Source organism: Manis pentadactyla, chromosome 14 (assembly GCF_030020395.1).
Source record: "Manis pentadactyla isolate mManPen7 chromosome 14, mManPen7.hap1, whole genome shotgun sequence".
Taxonomy (NCBI): domain Eukaryota; kingdom Metazoa; phylum Chordata; class Mammalia; order Pholidota; family Manidae; genus Manis; species Manis pentadactyla.
Genome location: NC_080032.1, coordinates 28,941,099 through 28,962,597, shown reverse-complemented (window position 1 = coordinate 28,962,597; position 21,499 = coordinate 28,941,099). Strand labels below are relative to the sequence as shown.

At 48.0% G+C, this 21,499-nt stretch overlaps 1 protein-coding gene across 1 annotated transcript in view; it reads left to right on the top strand.

Moving 5' to 3' along the window:
* The first annotated feature begins 994 nt into the window (after nt 1-994).
* LOC118930471 (transmembrane protein 132B) overlaps nt 995-21,499 on the top strand; it is a 328,876-nt gene continuing 308,371 nt past the window's right edge. The window contains exon 1 of the mRNA XM_036921803.2: nt 995-1,412. Coding sequence (XP_036777698.2) covers nt 1,346-1,412 — 67 coding nt within the window. The 5' untranslated portion in view covers nt 995-1,345. The remainder of the gene's footprint in view (nt 1,413-21,499) is intronic.

Sequence of the window (21,499 nt, the reverse complement as noted above, 5' to 3'; positions counted from 1 at the left end):
GAGGACTGCTGCACTTACCCCCACGTGCGCCCGGCAGGATTTGTGCATGTTGCTGCGCCCGCATAGCCTGGCCGGGATTGGGGATGGGGCGCAGGAGGATCTAGGACTTTTGGATAATAGGCGCCGGTAACCCGCGCTGAGGCCTTGCCTCTCTGGCTGGAAGAACCCGAGCACCCAGTCGCCACCCGCGCCTCCGCTACAGCCGGCGCGGCCGCTGTCTGACCGCGCGCTGGGAGCTGGTCCCCCGCACCGCGACAAGACTCGCGGCCTACTGTGGCCGCGCTCCGCCTCTGCGCGCTCCTAGGGCCTGCGAGAACCCGACGAGCGCATCCTCTCGCTCGGTGCAGAAGGGCCCCCGCGCGTGCTTGCTCCTCACCTGGGTAGACATCCCTCTGCGCTCTCTTTTCAGGCTCCCCGCCCGCCCAGCCTGCGCACCCCGCCCGCGTCTTCGCGCTCAGGGGAAACTCCTAAGGTCGCCTCTGACTCCCGGAGGCCACCCCTGCCTTCCCCTCCCAGGCACGGCCAAGCTGGGCCAAATGTACCCCGAGACCTCTACTCTACGCTCAGCCTCGCAGTCCCTGTCCCCCGCAGACACCTGCCCGCGAGACGTCGCCGCCCCTCCCGAAGACACCCCCCCGCCCCCCGTCTCCCTCACCCCGCGACCTTGGAACTCCCGCCTCTGCGCCCACAGCTGGCCGCCCCGGGCCGGAAGGCCACCGCTCCTGCGGCCCCTGTCCCCGCCAACGCCCTGCCTTCTCCGCGGGGCTCCCCAGACTTCCGCAGCCAGGCGCCCTCCCTCGGGGACGCCGGGGAGCGGCACGTCCCGCAGCCTCTGCCTGGCGGCCGCCCGGGGCCGACTCTGGACGGCGGCCCCTCCCCCGGCCGCGGCCCCTCCCTCCTCCCGCCTCCCGCCTCCTCCCGGCGCCCGCCCGCCCGCTCACTCACTCTCTCGCTGGCTCGAGGGCGGCCGGCAGCTGGCGCGGGCAGAGGCGGCGGCGGCGGCGCGCCCGGGATGGGACGGGCTCTGGGGCGCAGGAGCCGCGGTGGCGGCGGGGGCCGCGCAACTCGGGCCAAGTGCCGGGCGGCCAGCGAGTGCGCTGGGCGCTGAGCCCGCGCGGCCCCAGCTCCCCGCTGCGCTCGGCGGAGCCCGGGAGAGCGCGCACCAGCGCCGCCGAGAAAGCGCCGCCCGCGCCGGCCGCCTGCGTCTGGGGAAGAGCGGCGCCCTGGGAGCCAGCCATGCCCGGCGCCCGAGCGTAGCCGCCCGGGGCTGCTCCCGGGAGCCGCGGGCCGGGCCGGGCGCGCGTCAGGAGCAGCCCCGCTCCGCGCCCACCGCACGCCGAGGACCATGCCGCCCCCGGGCCGGGCGCCGCCGCTCGGGCTCCTGCTGGCGCTGACTGCGCTCCGGTGCCCAGGTAACGCGTCCCCAGACCCCAGCCCCGACCCCGGCCGCCGCGCACAAAGTTGGCTCCAGCACGGGGCGACCACCTCCTTCTCAAGTCCCTGGCAGCTTGCATCTCCCGGACTCGGACAGATCTGGGGAGACCCTGGCAATCCAGGGGTACCTTTGCCCAGCGCGAAAGCCCGCCCGCCTTCTTCCCCAACCCCCTTGCGGATCTCTTCGGGACGCACGGGGACCACAGACCGGGGGCTCTGGCCTCTCGAGGCGGGTGGGGGCGCGCCTCCAGGAACCTGACCCCTCCCCGCCACTCCTCGGGGCAACATCCCCCAGATCCTGGTTCCCGCGGGATCTGGCCATGGCAGTTGCGTCGGTGGACCCCTCTCCCGGTTTCCTGATGCCGGCGGACGCAGGGCGGTGCGTTCCCAGCACACCTGAGGGGCCCCAGCCTTGAGGTCGTCTCGGTCGGCGCAGCCCTGCTTGGCCGCAGCCTCTCCCCACGCCCCGTGGCACCCTACTGCTTTTACGCCACGCCCGCCTGGTGCCCCCTTGCCAAGTGGCCTCCCCTTGGCCTAGGAGCAGTCCGCTGCTCGCCTCATGGAAGCGGGCTGCCTCAGCGCCCTGACCCCGAGGCGGCCAGGTGGGCCACTGGAACGTGGTGATGCCCAGAGCCTTTGCCTGGGTACCAGGGAACCTGGTTCCCTGCTGGAATCCGCGCAGCTGTCGCCAGAATGGGAAAGGCAAAATAGGTATTTTCTGTCTCCGCTGGAGTTTGGAAAGCTTCCTACCACCTTGGCGTGGCGACACGTTGGTTCTAGAGGAAGCTTATCCTAAAATGCCAGTCCCTGTCCTCCCCACACTCCAGGCGGCAGGGAACATCCTAAAGGCTCTCAAGAACCGGGAACAGTCACGAGAAAAATTTATGTGCATTTGGAGAGCTTACTTCTCCAAACCTTTAAAAATCAGGACTCATGATTTGGGAGCAGGTAGCTTTTGCTTTAGAAAATCGCGTCTCATTTTCTTAACAAACCAACCACCACAGACTCCCAGAATGCAGGAGAAAAATACAACTTGAACTTTTCAGCTTTAACTGTCTTGGGAAGGTTGAAGTTAGGAGGAAACCTTGTACGCCAACTTAATGTGTGATGTATTTGCATGGAAAAAGTAAACATGAACCTCTTGAGATGTCCCTAAGTGACCCAAAATATTTAATAAAACCTTCCACTTGGAGAAAACGTTACTTCAGAGATACCCATTGGTATTCAGCTTTGGCTCAAACTAGAGAGTGGCATTGGGCTTAGTGTGGATGAATCTTCAATATGCTTGGCTAATAAGCAGCTCTGATAGCTGTTTTGCTCTCAGCATTCCTCTGTGGTACATAACAGGGGCTGTTGCAGGTGGTCAAGGCTTAGCGGAAGCCCTGGGACCTGTTCCCAAAAGTGCCCAGTCCCTCAGACTTGAAAATTGCAGTTTTGTCTCTATTTTGTTTCTCCACGGGGGTCAGCGTTTGCCTGGATGTACTTATAAGCGAATATTGGAAATCACTCAGAGAAGCTGCCTGCCTAATGCTTTGTAAGAGAACATGGTGAACACCCCCTCCCCCCAAGCAACAGAAGAGCTTGCGCTGGGCGCTGGGAGGCCTGGGTTCTGGCAGGGTGTGCCAGCTCTGAAACCTGCTGCTGGCGGGCTCCTAGCCACGCTGCCCTGCTGCTTTCCCCAAGGGGCTCAGCTGGGCAGCTTGTTTGGCAAATGTCGCTAGGGCAGAGCCCCCAGTGCCATGGCTGGGTCCTCAGAAGCACATTTAAGCCTTTCACCAGTCTCCACCAGGGACATCAAGAGAGACAGTTGGATGACTCTATATTTAGCACCGGTTAGGAGAGCTGGAAAAAAAACAAGGCTGAAATTCCTGAAAGATACTTAGCTGCCTACCGTTGGTTGAAAGGTTCAGAGGAATTAACTAGAGCTTCTTTCCTCAGAGCTGGTTGGGTTTTCTGGATAATTTCTGGCCTGATTTACCGATCTCGTTTGGCTGAGGTTCTGGGAGAGTGGCTGGAAGAGTTGGGAGGCGAGGAAGGACGCCCTTTCCCCCCATCACCCACAGGGGCTGTCGGCTGTGCCCCTCCCCCTTCCCGCGTGGGCAGCTGCCATGGTAAAGTGTGTGGTGGGTGTACTTCTTTCAGCCTTGCAAGTGCTTAAACATATGGAACTGTACTTGGGGAGAGTCAGCACAAATCCCCCAGCTTAGCGACTAGGGAGCCCCCATTCTTCAAGCCACTTTTGTGCACACTATGGCTTTGCAAATTAGCGGCGCTATTACAGTCCCCTGCTGGGGAAAATGGACGCGGCTTGCTTCACTGACCCATTGTGCTCAGGGTCTCTAAAACTGGGGTGGGTGGAGAGCCCCCATCGACAGTGGGGCCTTGTAAGTGGCAGAGTCTGCTAGTAGTGGTGGGGTGGGGGCTTTGGCTTCAAGATGGAGACACTCTTAGCAATGCCTGGCACCTTGGCATGGCATGTGGTATATTCCTTTCTCATTACAATAGTGATTTGGGAGGGAGTTGCCTGTGTATGGTGTGGCTCTTCAGGGAGGTGGTGGGAGTGGTATGCAAATGCTGTCGCCTTCCCTGAGTGATTTAATGGCGGTACAGTGGAGCTTCCCAGAGTAAATCATTTCATCCCCTAGTCCCCCACCCCTCACCGGATGCAGGGAACTTGGGAGGCGTGGTGCTTCTGCTTGAGCTGCTGTGCTTGGAGCCAACAATGAGCGTGATGGTTGCCATGAGCCAAGGGAGCAAAGGAAAGCCGCTCTTGGTGTGAAGTCTGGGAGGGTGGCCCCTGCGCCGGCAAAGCCCTTCCAGGGGTCTTGTTCCAGGATGAGTCCTCCAGTTGTATGCGGCTGGGTGGCTTCTTTGTTTTCTGCTGGGTCTAAGATTGAATGGGACAGAGAGGGTCCACTTCACTTTGAAGCAGTGGGACTTGGCTGATGCATTGCCTCCCAGCACTGTGGGGGATGGAGGTTCCCTGGTGCAGAGGCAGCAGCATGGGTGACAGAGGCACCTTCAGGCATCCGACAGCCCCCTTTGCCGTGGGAAAAGGAGACTCAGGTGTGGGGAGTGACTTGCTCGGGGTTGCACAGTGAATTGGTGTCAGATTGGGCCTTGTGGCTCACATAATTACTCTTTTTAAAAACTCCTCACCCAGGACCTTGTTACTCTATGCAGGAGAGCCTTTCAGGTTAAGGACTTCTGCTGTCTGGTCCTAGGGAACTGTGACTCCTTTTTAGGAGCCCAAGGTCATGAGAATGACAGCTGCTTGCTTGGGGTCAAAATAACGGTTGTCATTTCAGAAAGAGAGGCAGCACCTCATCACAGTGATGGTGATGGAAGCAAGTCGCTCACTGTGTTGCAGGCCTCATCCCAGGCCTCTCCTTCTGTGAACATGAGAGGGTCAATACTCACCACTCCAGCAGGTGGATGCTCTCACTATTCCCAGATTACAGGTGAAGATGTTGAGGGTCCAGAGATGCTAAGTAACTTGCCTGAGGTCACACAGTGTCAGCATTCCAGCTCAGGCACTGGTCTGCCTTACCCACCACCTTACCACCAGATTTCCCTCTGCAGCCTTGCACAGAATGGTGTGGACTGGCATATGGACAAGCCCAACTTACACTGCAAGGTGGTGGGTGGCTGTGGGGTGCTTTCCATGTGCCAGCCTTTGCTTGGGGCTCTCCCTTCTTTTCTGCTCTCTCTCTGCAACAGACACATCTATTAATGCGAACTAAGGTTTAAAGCCATAGAAATAAAACAGATTGGAGTCACCTCTGCAGGCAATTAGAGATCTTAAACTCTGTGCGCTGAGGGATTAGATGGCTAAAGGACAAGACTTTGGCAGACTGACCTCCCCTCCCTTCCGTTTGGTCTCCTGCCTGGTGCTTTCATCTCCGTGTACCGCAGAATCAGAAACGACTCAATAACTCTCATCTGCAGCTCACTGTATGTTCTAAGCTCTTCACAGATTTTACTTCATTGAGTCCTCAACAATCCCAGTGGGGTGAGGACTTGTATTTGCCCATTTTACAGATGGGGGAACTGAGGCCCAGAAGGGTGCCATGGCTTGTGCAAGGTCATGTGGCCACGTCACCTGGATATGAAGCCATGGCATGTCCAGCCAAGTCAGTGTTCATAACTGCTGTCTTGTCTATGTTCATGGGTGCTGTGCTTTGTGGGCAATCTATTGGATTTGGAGACTAATTTGGGCCCAGGGAATCTAAGGATGTGTTTTGAGTTGAGGGCAGGATTTTTTTTTTCTGAGAAACCCATTATGGGGAATTTTAGCCCTTCTAAAGTCAGGAGCCCTGGGGTGCATCGGCAGGGAGGGCCTGGGTGTTTTGGGAAACCTAGCTGCTGTGGAAGGCCAATGGAGGGCTGCTGGCTGCCTTTGGACCATGCCTGGCCTGCATACTTTTTTTGCTAGTTGCCAACATTTAAAAAGTGGGTGATGTCACTATTAGACCAGCCTTCTGGCTTCTCTCAGGAAATTGGGAGATCTGGTCTAGGCCAGATCTAGTCCCTCAGTTTCAGTAAAACAGGCCCTGTCTTAGTCATTCATGCTCCTATAACAAAATACCACAGACTGGGTGGCTGATAAACAACATTTATTTCTCACAGTCCAAAGGCTGGCAGTCCAAGATCAAGAGGCCCGCATGGTCACTTCTGGTGAGGGTCCTCTTCTCACTGTGTCCTCACATGGCAGAAGGGACAAGGAAGTTTCATGGGGGCTCCTTCATAAAGGCACCAATCCCATCATCAGATACTGTCATGACCTCATCTCCTCCCAAAGGCCCCACCTCTTAATCCATTATCTGGGGGGTTCATTTTCCCCCTATTAATTTCGGAGGACACTCAGCCTCCAGCAGGCCTTGAACTACCCCCTGCTGACCTTGTCACACAGCTGGGAACCCCAGCAGGGTGGGAGGGCTGTGCGGCTCAGCCTGTGGCTTCTCAGAGAAGGGTTGATGTGCTTTTAGCTGTAATGACTGAAGCTGGGAAATGAAGGATGGTGGACCCTTGGCACCTACAATTTGTTTCTCTAGGATTTCACTGGATTCTTGGGTGGCTGCACAAAGAGAGGTTAGGGGCTCATATGTGTCCCCAGAGGGGGGCTTGGGAACACAGACACCTGCTCAAGACAGCGCAGCCCATGGGTGGCAGAGTGGGGTCTCCTCCCAAAGCTCCTGATGCTTGTATTGCTTACCTCTGAGGTGACCTCTTGTGCTGGCATTTTACTTCAGTTTCTGCCCCCTCAGTCTTTGGTACCTGTGAGTTCAGGGGCTTGCATTCTAGGGCAGGTTCCGTGTGACAGAGAGATAGACAAGGAGCCAAACAATACACAGATAGGAAAAGTCCCAGATAGTACTTTATGCAACACACGCAGTAGAAGGCAATGTGATGGGAGTGACTGGGTGACCCAGGAAGACTGCTTGGAGTAGGTGGCATTTATCTTATCTGAGACCTAAATGATCAGGAAGAGCCCACCCAGAGAAGGGTGTTCCAGGCAGAAGGAATGTGAATCCTTGCCAAGGTTCTTTGCACAGTGCCTGGTATACATAGCGAGTGCTTAAGAGATGCCAGCTCACTCACACATTTATTCATTCATTCATTCAGCAGACACAGATTAATCAGTGCTAAGCACCACGGACACAGCAGTGAATAGAAGAGACATATCCCCCATTCTGAGCAGCTGTCGTTCTCACAGAACAAGACAATAAGACGGTGGACAAACATACCTAATGTAATGTCAGGCAGTGATCGGTTCCCCGGGGAGAGATAGTGCAGGTCACTCATTTATTCCTCAGCCAGGCGCTTGTTCTGCATCTTCCCACTCAGTACAGGATGGACCCCTGATGCCCACTGTCTGCCAGGCGAAACAGAGAAAGAAGCCCAGGGTCTTTGGCGTTGAATCCTGATGTTTTCTCGCTCAAGCTGCCTGGCTCCACAGACAGGGTGCTCCCAGCTCCCTTCCCTGACACATGATTCCTTCACTGATCAATACCTTCTTCTTACACTTCAGCCCCAAAACAGTTACATAAAAAAAATCAATACAGTCCAATTTGATTTGCTGTATTTTATTGCTGAGGGTGATGGAGTGTCTAGAATTGCCTGGTGCTTCTGAGCCTGGCTATTTTGCGGCGTTAACCTAAATTAACCCATTGGGGGACCTAACTCATCACAGCTGCGCCTCAGTGCCCAGACTTCAGTGCCTAGGGAGGGGGACTCAGTAAATAACGCATCTCTAATGTCTGCTTTGTGCGCAGAATGCTTCCCACCAGGGTTCATAATGCATCGGAGCAAATGGACACATAAAAATACTGCTGTGGCTGTAGCCAGCGCTCTTGGGGTTACTCTGGGGTCCTGCCGAGGGGTCCTGGCTTCCCTTCCTGAAGTCTGGAGCTGCGGGCTGGCTCGGCCTGGTCTCCCAGCCCTCTGGCTCCCTTTGTTTGCCTGGCTTTCTCTGTGTTGTGTGCTGTGGCCACATTTATATCCTTGGTGTGGTATTTTTCCCTTCTGTAGTTGTGCCATCTGCTGCTGCAGGCTGCTGGCTCTCCTGGGGGGCTGAGGGGGTCAGGTTAGTTGGAATGGAGGCACCTGGGCAGGGGGGATGAGGCTGGAAGGGGAGGCCAGGTGGGAGGGGACCCTGTTCACCCAGAGTCTGTTAGCATAGGAAGGAGCAGGCAGGGCTGGAGTTAGTCAGTGGGCAGAGGTTGGTGATGTCCAGTTTAAGAGGGGCAGAAAATAACAAGCAACATGTCAGAATCCAATGCCAGCATGGGGTCAGATGGAATTTACAGATCTCTAAAATGTTACAGAAATTGAAAGAGAAAATAGAATTTGGTTGACACACAACTTTCATCTATATGTCTACTAAATAAAGCAAAGTTCATCATTTAATAATGCAACGCAGTGCATGGGAGGGGAGGGGCCTGGCATAGATGGAAAATGTCACTTTGCCAAAAAAGTTGTTCCTAGGGTAGCAGGGAGTCAGAGCTTTTCCAGGCCTGTGGGGGACCACTGGCAACTGCCTTTGGGCCGAATCTGGCTTGCAGACTTCTCTTGTTAGTTGCCAGCATTTAAAAAGTGGGAGATGTCAATATCCAGGCTTCTGGCTTTTCTCAAGAAACTGGGAGATCTGGGAGCACTGGTCTGGCTCCTTAACCTCTCTGGGACTCAGTTTCCCTATCTTTCAGGAGAGCCCTGAACTCTGTCCCCTGCTGATTTCCTCCCTTGAAACCTCACCCCCATCCTCTCAGTCTTCATGCCTGCTTTAGATCATTCTAGTATGTTTTTATTGTGTGTCTGTGCTATGCCAGGCACTGTTCTTGGAGCTGGTGACACAGAAGGGACAAGACAGGTCAAAGCCTCTGTCCTTGGGGGCTTAGCATTTAGGTGGAGAAAGACAGATAGTGGACTAAATCAATAACTAAAATATACTGTTGACTAAAATGGTGGTAAGTGCTCAGGGGAAGCATGAAGCAGGGGTAGCAGAGAGGTAGTGCTGGGGAGGGATGCTTTGCAACCTTAAATAACAGGGTCAGGAAGGTGACATTTGAGCAAAGACCTAAATAAGTGAGGGAGCAAGCCAGGTGGATACCTTGGGGAAGAGTGTTCCAAGCAGAGGCAACAGCCAGTGCAAAGCTCTGGAGTGGGAATGTGCACATGGCAGTTTCAAGGACAGGAAGTGAGGGAGAACAGTAGATGAAGTGACGGGGTCAATGCCTGGTAAAGGCTGTCGCTTTTACTCTCAGTGAGGTAGGAGCCATTGACATGTGTGAGCAGAGTACTGCACCCTGATGCAGGAGCAGAAGCAGGAAGAGCCATGAGGGGCTGCTGCCAGAGTCCTAGCTAGTGGGCATGGTGGCTTGGACCACAGCGGTAGCTGTAGAGGAGATGAGAGGTGGTGAGATTTGCGCAGTAGTTTGAAAGTTGTGCTGCAGGATCTGCTGATTGATAGATTCATTCAATAAATATTTATTGGGTGCCAGCTCTATGCCTATCACTGTACTTGGAATTAGGGCCAAATCAATATTTGTTAGTGGTGAAATTAGCAAACAGAACTTACATCTGTGAGTTGGGCTTTTGCCTTTTGTGTGTTCTTCCCAACAGCTCTGGGGAGAAGGTAGGGGTGGGTAATATTGTGTTTCTTAAGTGCTCCGTAAATGGTGTCATTATTAACAATGTTAGGCAGTTGAGAAAACAAGAGTTCAGTTACACTATTTGCCCCTGAAACACAGCTGGTGGGGGTCAGATTTGAACCGTGATCTATTAGACTCAGTTTGGTGTTCATTTTTCCTGCTGGAACCACTAATATTACAAGATAAAAAATTATTTCTGTATTCATGATATAATTATTCTGGCACAGTTTTTTTGTTAGTTTGCCAGTACAGGTGTACTTGCTTTATTTAGTAGACATGTAGATGAAAGTTGTGTGTCAATCAAATTCTATTTTCTCCAATTTCTCCAACATTTTAGAGATCTGTAAATTCCATCTGACCCCATGCTGGCATTGGATTCTGATATGTTGCTTATTATTTTCTGCACCTCTTAAACTGGACGTCATCAACCTAGGGCCCATTGACTAACTCTGGCCCTCCACTTGTTTTTGTAAATAAAGTTTTGTTACAACACAGCTGTGCCCTTTTGTTTTCCTATTACCTAGGCTGCTTTCTCATAGCAATGATAGAGCTGAGTAGTTGTGACAGAGGTCATAGGCCTGCAAACTCTGAGTAAACTGCTGACCACTAGCCTTTTCTAAGACAAAATTTGCCTTAAATAGTCAAGCAGGGAATGCTCTGTAAATGTGTGTTTACAGCACTTTGTGGTCAAGAACAAATATTCCTTTTTCCTGTCAAAAAATGTATCCAGCTCATCTGTATGAGAAGAATTGTGGGTTTGGTGTCTCTTGTTTGAAAAAGAAAAACATATTGATTGAGAGTTGCCGTCAATTCAGTTATGCTTTTGAAGGAGTGGGTTTTGGTAATTACAGGAGCGTTTATGTAACACTGTAAAAATAGTAGCACATGTGTGTACAAGATATTTTTACTCTGCAGGCAGAGCTTGATGGCTCACAGCTCCGAAGACCCCTTATAGAGATGCTGCTGGAGGGATCTAGTATTACAGGAACCCACTGGTTAGTTATTTTATACTCAGAATGACTCCAATCAATGGATCTTTTTTATAGCCTTATGTTTCTTTCTTTTTTGAACTTTTATAAAATGAGCATAGCCTCTCTGCCTATTTGTGACACCCCCGTGTCTGTGATATTTTAAGTTTCCAATGCTAAGATTTTGGGTGCACTTGTGGAGATGATGTGCCAAATGCAAGGGTTTGTCACTGTATTAATCTAGATTGTCATTGTTGCAAGGGACAAAACTGGGAATTTACTGGTCTCTGGGGCTGGGAACGTCAAGGAGGAAATATCTTCAGGCATGGCTGGATCCAGGGTCTTAATACTCCTGATGAGAGCTTCAGCTTTCTCACTTTGTCTCTTGGTTCTCTTTTCCCCTGTGTCTACCAAATTCTCAGACAGGCTTCCTTCCTTCCTTCCTTCCTTCCTTCCTTCCTTCCTTCCTTCCTTCCTTCCTTCCTTCCTTCCTTCCTTCCTTCCTTCCTTCCTCCCTCCCTCCCTCCCTCCCTCCCTTCCTTCCTTCCTCTCCTTCTTTCTTTCTTTTTCTTTTTTTTCTATGTGGACTTCTTTTTTTTAAGGTATCACTGCTATACACTCTTACGAAGGTTTCACATGAAAAACATTGTGGTTATTACATTCACCCATATTATCAAGTTCCCCCCACAACCCACTGCAGTCACTGTCCACCAATGTAGTAAGATGCTACAGAGTCACTACTTGTCTTTGCTACACTGTCTTCCCTGTGACCCCCCTACACCATCCAGACAGGCTTTCTTTACCTGATGGTAAAGCCGGCCACAGTCAGCTCCAGGCTTTCCTCTGAAATAGAATGTCTCTTTGCTCATTGTCCTAGCAAGAAGCCTGAGACTAACTTAGGTTGTGTGCTGACCCCTCAACCAGGGACTGTGGCTGTGGATGAAATCCTGTATCTGGTCAGCCACACTTAAGTCAGAAGCTCATCTCTGGAGCTGGAATTGGAAGCACATTCCAAGAGAGAGAGAGACAAGAGGTGCTTCCCGAAGGAAAATATGGGTACTTCCATCAGAGGGGAAAAATGTTGCTTACGACAGCCCACCAAATGAGGTGGGGAAGAACCCCAGGCAGAGAGATCCCTCAATGTAGATTGATATCTCTGGACCCCTGCCCCGAGAAGCCAACACTCACCCCTCCCATCCCTTGTGGGTGCTCTCTGAGCCTTTGCTGAAACCCCTGGGACTTGTTTATTGTGAATGTGACCTCTAAACCCCAGTGCAGTGATTTCACACATATTTTGGTTGCTTTGGTTGAAAAATGAAATATTTGGAATGTAATCTGTTAATACCTATAAATAGGGATATTCAAAGACCAGAATATTCCCACTTCTGTCTGGGAAACCTATGTTTTCTAGAAATAATAGCCCTACTACATAAGGTTGTATGTTTAAGGATACTTATAGCGGCATCTTTTGTAGGGAAAAAAGAGAAACAACATGACTGTTCGTCAGAAAAGTAATTTTTAACTAAATGGTGGTATTTCCATGGTGGAAAACCATGTAGCTGCTAAAAAAGAACAGGTTGGACCTATATCCATTGTCCTGGAGGGATGATCATGGCTCACTGCCAAATGAGAAAAGTAATTAACATGGTAACTTCTAATGGTGCAATGCCATTTTAATAAAAACAACCAACCCAAAGTCCCCTATGTGTGTAAAATAGCTAATATTTATATAGTGTTTCCTATATGCCAGTACTTTATCTTACTCAACTACAAGACTAGGAGATTAGATGTTACTACTATTCCCATTTTAAAGAAGGGGAAATTGAAGTATTTTAGCCACAATAGTGCTGATTTTTAAGTAGAGAGCCTAGCTCTTTCTGGGTCCTTGTTGGGGCTGGTGAGGATGCCTCAGTGGAGACTCTGAACTTGCTGCCGCGCTTTGCTGGTGCTGGGGACTGTGGTGCATGGAGCTCAGGTGACCTGGAAGGGATGCTGCTTGGTGGTTCATTGGGGGAAAGGAAGCCTGGATGTGGTGTGATGCCCATATATACTGAGAATGCATTCATCAGTGAGTGACAGAAATTTAAAATGGTTGTGGTTTAAGAAGTAGGAGTTGGTCTCTTTCCCAAGTCAGATTTTTGAACCTGTGTAGGACTGTAAGTTGGCTCTGTTCTATGTAGTCCTCATGGATCCTTGCTCCTTTCTTCCAGTTTCAAGGTTGTGGTCTTTGTCCTTATGGCCCAAGATGACAGCTATAGGTGCAGCCATCTCATCTCCATTCCAGGATGGAGGTGCAGATGAAGGAAGGATAAAGGATGTGCATCAATTTTCTTTTGCGGAAGAGTTCTGGAAGAAGCAACCCCATGATGCTTCCACTCATATCCCTCTGGCTACCTCTAAGTCACATGGCCATATCTAGCTGCAAGAGAATCTGGGAACTGCAGCCTTTATTTTTGCTTGCTAAAAATCAAGAGTTCTGTTACTGTGGAAGGAGACAATGGATCCTGGGGGTATAGTTAGTATTTGGTGATGGATTCCTTAGCAGGGATAGCAGAGCATCTGGACAGAAAGTGAGAACCATTGGAATCTTTTATAATCACGTGTGTATGTGATTTTATTTTGCTTCCTAAAGTGCAGGTCTGGGAAACAAAGTTTTTCTGGGTGCCAGGAGGAAATGAGAGCTTTTTGGTGAATGTATAACACTATCTCCATCAAAGATATAAATATGGTTTGAAAAAACCTACAGATAAGTCTGAAGTCCCTTTTGAGCAATTTCATATCCTTTCAAAAGGTAATCACTTATTTCAATTTGCCGTGTATTTTTCCCTGGAGGAAATATATATGATATAATACAGTTTTAAGTTTGTTTTTAACACATATACATCTTGTTTCTTCTGCATATCCATGTACACATAGAGCTATCTTTTAAAAAGAATTGCTGCATAGTATTCCATGGTGTGGAAATACCAAGGTGTAGTTAGCAATTTCCTGATGCCTCATAAGATGGGGGATTCCCCAAATAAAGAAAGTGCACCCCCTCCAGGAACACTGCGCAGAGAGCAGCATGTTACCAGGATCTCCAGACATTTGAACACAGGGTGTGTTGAGAGTCGGTGTATAAAGGAACTGACATTTGAGGAGGTAGGGTTAACAGAGCTGGAGTCAGCGAGGGATGACCGACTCTTAGAATGCAGGCTTCTTACCCAGGGGCTGGGGTGAGGCGAGCAGCTCCTCGATGGCAGAGACCTGCTGGAGCTTCCAGGGTTCCACGTCCAGTGGTTCCCAGCGGACTTGGAATGCCCACCCATCTACTCAGACATTTCTCCAAATCCTGGGAGCTTCAGTCTTAGAAAAGGGAACCCCCCCATCCCAGATTCCAGTCTGTGCCTTAGTAGCACTTTACACACATTTGTTTCTAATGGAAAAGGCTCTCTGGAAAGCAACATGAATTTATGATGACATTTTTATTTCCTTATGATATTTTTTCCTCTCTTCACCCACCGCCCCCTACACCCAGTCCAGTTTAAGTGTTTCTCTCTTAAACTTATGGGCCAAGGTGTTAAGAGAGTCTGCATATCTCAGGAGGAAAGGTCCTGGGGGAGGGGTTGGCTTTGCTGTTTGCACCAGCTCCACTTAGGCAAGCTTGCAAGTGGCCTCGTCTTCCTACTGCGTCAATTTACCTGTCATCTCAGATCATTTTGCAAGGGCCACTGAATTCTGCTTCTCTCTCACTGTAGCTCAGAAACAATATGAGGGAGGAAGGTGCTGGAATTTCTTAATCTTTCCCATCTATCAAGGTTCTCTGACTCCTCTTATTCCCTGTCTTTTTTGTGAGAATTTTGATAAGTGTTCTAGGGAGGGAATGAACTTCCACAGCACTTGCCCTCAGCTTCCTCTTACTGCTTAGTTACATCCCATGTGCTCCTCTCCCAGCCGCTTTCCTCTCGCTGTTTCAAGTACATCGCTGAAATTAAGGGCGTAAACTCAGGCATCAGACTGCCCAGGTTCGAATTCCAGCTCCTCCACCTCTCTGCTCTCTGATCTTGGGTGAGTTACTTAGCTTCTCTGTGCCATCTCATTCTCATCTGTGCAAGGGGGAGAGAAGGAGTTTCTCCTCCTTGGGCTGTGGTGACGATTAAGGAAGCGGCTGCATTAGAATTCAACACAGTGCTGGAATGTGCGTGTGTCTTTAATAAAAACGCTGCTTGAATTCTCTTCATTCATTGAGTGTTTCATTGACCAGCTACTCTGAGCCTTGTGATAATTTCTGTGGGTTTGCGTATCTTTGCCCCATTTGACTTCATATCCAAATTCTGTCATAGGATAGTCGTTGCCTGCTATTTTTTGCTTCCCTCTGAGAGTAACACCCTGATTGTCTTTTTTAAAGATACTTTTAAAAACTGAAGTATAATTCACTTACAATATTTTATTATTTTCAGGTGTACAGCATAGTGATTTGCCATGTATATACATTATGAAATACCATGTTAAGTCTATTCACCATCTGTCACCACACAAAGTTGTTACAATATTATTGACTATATTCCTTATGCTCTATTCTTCATCCCTGTAGCTTATTTTATAATTGTAGTTTGTACCACTTGATCCTCTTTCCTGATTTTGTCCATCCCCCCCCCACCTCTTTCTCCTTGGACAACCATCAGTTTATTCTCTGTATCTATGAGTCGATTTCTGTTTCTGTTTTGTTTGTCCAATTATTTTGTTCTTTAGATCTACATATAAGTGGAATCATATGGTGTTTGTTGTTCTTTGACTTATTTCACTTAGCATAATACCCTCTAGGTCTATCTATGTTGTCACAAATGGCAAGATTTCATTCTTTTTTCTGACCAAATGATATTCCATGTGTAATTGTAGCACATCTTTAACCATTCATCTATCATGGATACTTAGGTTGCTTCTATATCTTGGCTATTGTAAATAGTGTTGCAGTGAACATAGGGATGCATATGTCTTTTTGAATCAGTGTTTTTGTTTTCTTTGGGTAAATGCCTGGGAGTGGAACTGCTGGATCATATGATATTTCTATTTAAAAATTTTATGGAGTCTCCTGTTTTCCATAGGGGATGTGACCAATTTATATTCCCACCAACAGTGTACAAGGGTGCCCTTTTCTCTGTATCCTTGCTAACACTTGCTATTTCTTGTCTTTTGGATAGGGGCCCTTCTAATTACTGTGAGGTGATATCTCATGAAGGTTTTGATTTGCATTTCTCTGATGATTAACGATGTGGTGCATATTTTGATGTGTCTGTTAGCTATCTGTATGTCTTCTTTGGAAAGGTGTCTATTCAGGTCCTCTGTCCATTTTTAAAATCAAATTATTATTTTTTAAAATATTGATTTGTATGAGTTCTTTATATATTTTAGGTATTAGCTCCTTGGTGGATGTATCATTTGCAAATAACTTCTCCCATTCAATAGGTTGCCTTTTCATTTTGTTGATGGTTTCCTTTGCTGTGCAAAAGCTTTTCGGTTTGATGTAGTCCCATTTGTTTATTTTTGCTTTTGTTGTCCTTGACTGAGGAGACAGATCTAAAATAATATTGCTAAGACTGATGTCAAAAAGCTTACTGCCTATGTTTTCTTTAAGGTGTCTTATGGTTTTAGATCCTACATTTAAGTTTTTAATCCATTTTGAGTTTATTTTTGTATATGTTATAAGATAGCAATCCAGTTTCATTCTTTTTCATGTGGCTGTCTAGTTTCCCAACACCATTTATTAAAGAGATTGACTTTTCCTCATTGTATATTCTTGCCTCCTTTGTCATAAATTAATTGGCTATGTAATCATGGGTTTATTTTTGGGTTCTCTATTCTGTCCCATTGATCTGTTGGTCTGTTTTTATGCCAGTATCTTACTGCTTTGATTACTATAGCTTTGTAGTATAGTTTGAAATCTGGGTATGTGATACCCCCAGCTTTATTCTTTCTCAAGATTCCTTTGGCTATTCAGGGTCTTTTGTGGTTCATACAAATTTTAGGATTACTTGTTCTAGCTCTGTGAAAAATGCCATTGGAATTTTGATAGGCATTGCGTTGACTCTGTAGATTGCTTTTGGTAGTATGGACATTTTAACAATATTAATTCCTCCAGTCCAGGAATATGTTTTATCTGTCCATTTATTTGTGTTGTCTTTAATTTATTTCATTAGTGTCTTGTAGTTTTTAGAGAACAGGTCTTTCACCTCCTTGGCTGAATTTATTCCTAGGTATTTTATTCTTTTTAATGCAATTATAAAGTGGAATTGTTTTCTTAATTTTTTTTCTCACAATCTATTAATATATAGAAATGCAACAGATTTCTGTGTATTAATTTTATATCCTGCAACTTTAATGAATTCATTTATTAGTTTTGAAAGTTTTTTGGTGGAGTCTTTAGGGTTTTCTATACACATTATCATGTCATCTGCAAATACCTTCTTTTCCAATCTGGATGCCTTGTCACCTGCAAATAGTAACAGTTTTACCCCTTCTTTTCCAATCTGGATGCCTTTTATTTTTTTTCTTGCCCAATTGCTCTGGCTAGGACTGTCAGTACTTTGTTGAATAAAAGAAGCAAGAGTGGGCATCCTTGTCTTGTTCCAGATCTTAGAGGAGAATTTTCAGCATTCACTGTTGAGTATGATGTTAGCTATGGGTTTTTCATATATTGTCTTTATTATGTTGAAGTATATTCCCTCCATACTCACTTTGTTGAGAGTTTATCATAAATGGGTGTTGAATTTTGCCAAGTGCTTTTTCTGTATCTATTGAGATGTTGGTATGATTTTTATCCTTCTTTTGTTATGTGCTGTATCATGTTGATTGATTGATTTGCAGATATTAAACTGCCCTTACATCCCTGGAATAAATCCCACTTACTTGTGGTGAATGATTCTTTTAATGTATTGTTGAATTCATTTTGTTAATATTTTGTGTAGGTTTTTTTGCATTTATGTTCATCAGGGATATTGGCCTGTAATTTACTTTTTTTGTAATGTCTTTGTTTGGTTTTAGTATCAGGGTAATGCTGGCCTCGTAAAATGAGTTTAGAAGTTTTCCTTCCTCTTCAATTTTTTTGGAATAACTTGAGAAGGATAGGTATTAACCCTTCTTTAAATGTTTGGTAGAATTCATCTGTGAAACCATCTGGTACTGAACTTTTGTTTTTTGGGAGTTTTTTGATGACTCATTGAATTTCATTGCTAGTAATTGGTCTATTCAGATTCTGTCTTTCTTCATGATTAAGTCTTGGAAGATTGTTTCTAGGAATTTATCCATTTCTTTCAGGTTGTCCAATTTGTTGGACCAGTCAGAGCATCTAATCTCCTAGGCCTTAAGGATTAGATCAGGGTTGGGCACATGACTTAAGCTGGGCCAATCAGGGCCAGCCCTGGGGTTTTGGTTGCAAGCATTGGGGGGGAGGCCCTCCTTTTCTGTTACAGTTGCTAAACTGGTAAGATGTGAACCTGTATGTATCAGTTATTATTGCTGTGTAACAAATTACCACAGACAATGTCTTAAAACAACACACATTTATTATGGGTCACAAATCTGGGCATGGGTTGGCTTCTGCTTCTGGATTTCTCACAGGGCTGCAATCTAAGTGTTAGCCAGGGCTGGGGTCTCATCCAAAAGATTGACCAGGGAAGGCTTCTATGCTCACATGGCTATTGGCAGGATTCAGTTTTTGTGGGCTGAATCACATGGGCAGTTTTGTGGGACCAAGGACCTCAGTTCCTTGCTACATGACCCTATCTATATGGCCGCTTCCCTCATCAAAGTCATGGTCTCTTGTAACCTAGTCACAGAAGTGATCTCCCTTTCACAGTGAGGTATTGTATCACCCAGAAGGAATATACTCAAGGGAATAGGACCACACAAAGCTGTGCATGCTATCAGGCAGGGAATATTGGAGGTCATCTTAGAAGCTACCTATCATTCTGAACCACATGAGAGTGAAGTGCCATGAGAGAAAACAAAGTCAAGAGATGGAGTGGAAGGGTTTCCTGGCAACCCTTTTGGAGTGCTCCAGAGTTGCTGAGCTTGATCTTGAACTTTCCCAGTACATGACTCAGTTCATTACTTTTTCTTAAGCGACTTTGAGTTGAGCTTCTGTCACTTGCAACCAGAAGGGTCCTGATGAAGTCTTGTGGAAGCATCTCACATCCCCTTCTCTGGCAGTGATTGCTCCTCCTTAGAAAGCTTTCGGCATTTTGTGTGCTTGACTAAAACCTAGAAATCTGCATGTGCCTTATCTCCCCCTCTAGACTGAGTTCATTGAGGGCAGAATCATGTGAATATTTTTTATCCCCCTTCCTTGCTTTACTTGCAATGCCTGGAATGCTCTCAGACACAGTAGATACCATCTGCCAGTAATTACTGGTGTGAGAGGCTCTTCCTTTTCCCCCACCCTCCCCCTGCCAATCAAAAATGTTTCAAAAATGATCTCAGTCTCCTGCACCTGGTTTAGGGTTGGAATGCTGAATGTCAAAGAGGAAAATATTGTTGATGCTACCCTCTAGAGGCAGCATACAGCTGCACAGAGAAATCTCAGTGAAAGTGTGAATTTCACAGCGTTGGGTTGGTCACCCTAACGGAAATGACAAAACTAATCAGAGATAGCTCTTGGCTAATTCCCTTAACATTTTATCATTTTTTCTAGGGTTAGTAAAATTTTATTGCATATCCAGAGCTTATGACTCCCATTGGATGCCAATATATTAAAGAAAAAATATTTTTTCCACAAAGCCACTTTAACATGCTTTGCATTAATGCATTCAGCCCATTTCAATGACCTAGCCTTGGAAGTCACTTAGGGTTGCTTCTACCACATTTTATTCCTTAAAGGCCAGCCCATAATTAAGGAAAGGGGCACCCCTCTTGATCAAAGAAGTGCCAAAGAATTTGCAGACATAGTTTAAAGCCATCACAGGTGCTTTGGAGAAAGATGGCTGTGGGCAGGGGCCTCAGGAGGGTTAATCAGTGAACCTGGGAAAGACCTCTGAAGAAGGATGACTCTGACCAAGGGAGGAGGGAGGAGGGTGAGAGGGAAAGAGCTTCTTGGCACCTGGATTCACCTGGGGTGGAGGGTGGGCTGGGAGGTGGAGCTGGTCCACTTTACCCTTAATTTTTCCCACTGTAATAATGTCCCTCTGGTAGTCCCCAGAGGCACCAGGTGCCGGGGAGCCTTTCCAGGTGCCATGCCTGTGGGCCTAGGATTAATGTGGCCTGACTCCCGGGCAGCAGGCTCAGTGGGTGTCCTGCACCAGGGGCCACGAGCCACGGCCTCGCATGTCATCCTGGCGGGGGCTTTGGTACCCAGCTATTCCTTCCCCAGAGCCACCTGCCTCCCACCCCACTCCTCTATTCATTTGCTTCCTTCTCTCCTTTTAGAGGGTTTCAGCATGAGTTGTTAGCATTCCAGGACTGTGGCAGCTGCTCCCCTTGTCACTGTGGGAAACTTGAATTGGAATATTAATTTCACCTGGGGCTGGGCACATTGTTTCTGTGCCGAGCACATATTTAAAAGGAGGAAAATATAATTGGCTTCTTCCTCCTATGCCTCTTCCTGGGGCTGCTTGGGCTGGGGGTGAATGGGAGGTTCCAGAGTTTCTGTGACTCACTTGCTTGGCTGCACGGGGCTCTGCAAGCTCCTGTTCCTGGTGCACGTGTGGAAGGAACCTTTGCCCTCCTCGAGCAGGGGTTGTGAGCCAGCATCTCATGGCCACATGCTGCCCAGGGGCATATCTGTTTGTCCAGCCCAGGGCTTTGAGGAGCTGGAAGATTTAGTGTTAAAGTCTGGATTTCTGGCTTCTTTTTGAGGAGCAACAGTGCTGGTAGCAGTGGGTCCATGTTCCCTTATGGTGACAGATGGCTGCAGTGACACGATCTCCATTCTAATTCATTCATTGGTATGTAGTGAGCACCTACTATGTACCAGGCACTGTTGTAGGTACTGGAGATACGGCTCCTATGTCAAGGAGCTCACATTCTATCTAGGATGCATCACTCACTTATGTGGCCCGTTCAAGCCCTCCAGACCAGTAGGCCTTTCTACCGTGATGGGAATGTTCTCGTTCTGTGTCCAGGGCTGTAACTGCTGGCCACGTGTTGCTGTTGAGCACTTGAAATGTGGTCAGTGCAGCCAAGGAATGAATTTATGATTCTGTTTCAATTGAAGTATATATCTAAATTTAAATTTAAACAGCCCCATTTGGCTACTGGCTCTAGATATTTGAATTTGCACCTCCTGCTTGTCAGCTAATCCAACTCTTCATCTAACAAGTAGAGAAACTGAGGTATGTGGATTGTGCAGAGCCAGGGTTGGGACTCCAATCTCCTTGCTGGCTCAATGAGGTGTCCCGTGTAGCCATATCGGTAAGTGGTGAGTGGGTGGAGATGACATTAGGTGGAGCTGGTGGGTAGACAGGGCTCAGGTTATGCTGGGCCTAAGGGAAATAATTTAGATTAAAAAAATAATTGATTGAGGCAAGAGTCATATGCACGAACAATTTAGTGGCACTTAGCACATTTATGGTGTTGTGCAACCACCATCTCCAGCTAGTTCCAAAGCATTGGCATCACCCCAAAGGAGTCCTGTACCCATTAAGCAGCCCCTCCCCATGCTTCCCCCAGCCCCTGGTACTGAGTCGTATTCTGCTATATTCATAAGGAGTTTGGATTTTATCTAAAAGCAGTGGAGCCATGTGAGGTCTTTGGCAGGGGGCTGTGTCTTTCTGAGCATTGCAGGAAGGAAGGCTCCCTTGTGCAGCCCACTTGGTGAACAGGGATTCCCCTGGGATCCACTTTGTGTCTGGGGTCCAAGGTTCAGGGCACCCCCCATACCAGGTCCTCACATGCCCCTTCATGCCATCACCACAAGCACCCTCCTAGGATCCCCCTCTGAATTAATTTGGACTTTGGGTGGAGGGGGTCATCCCC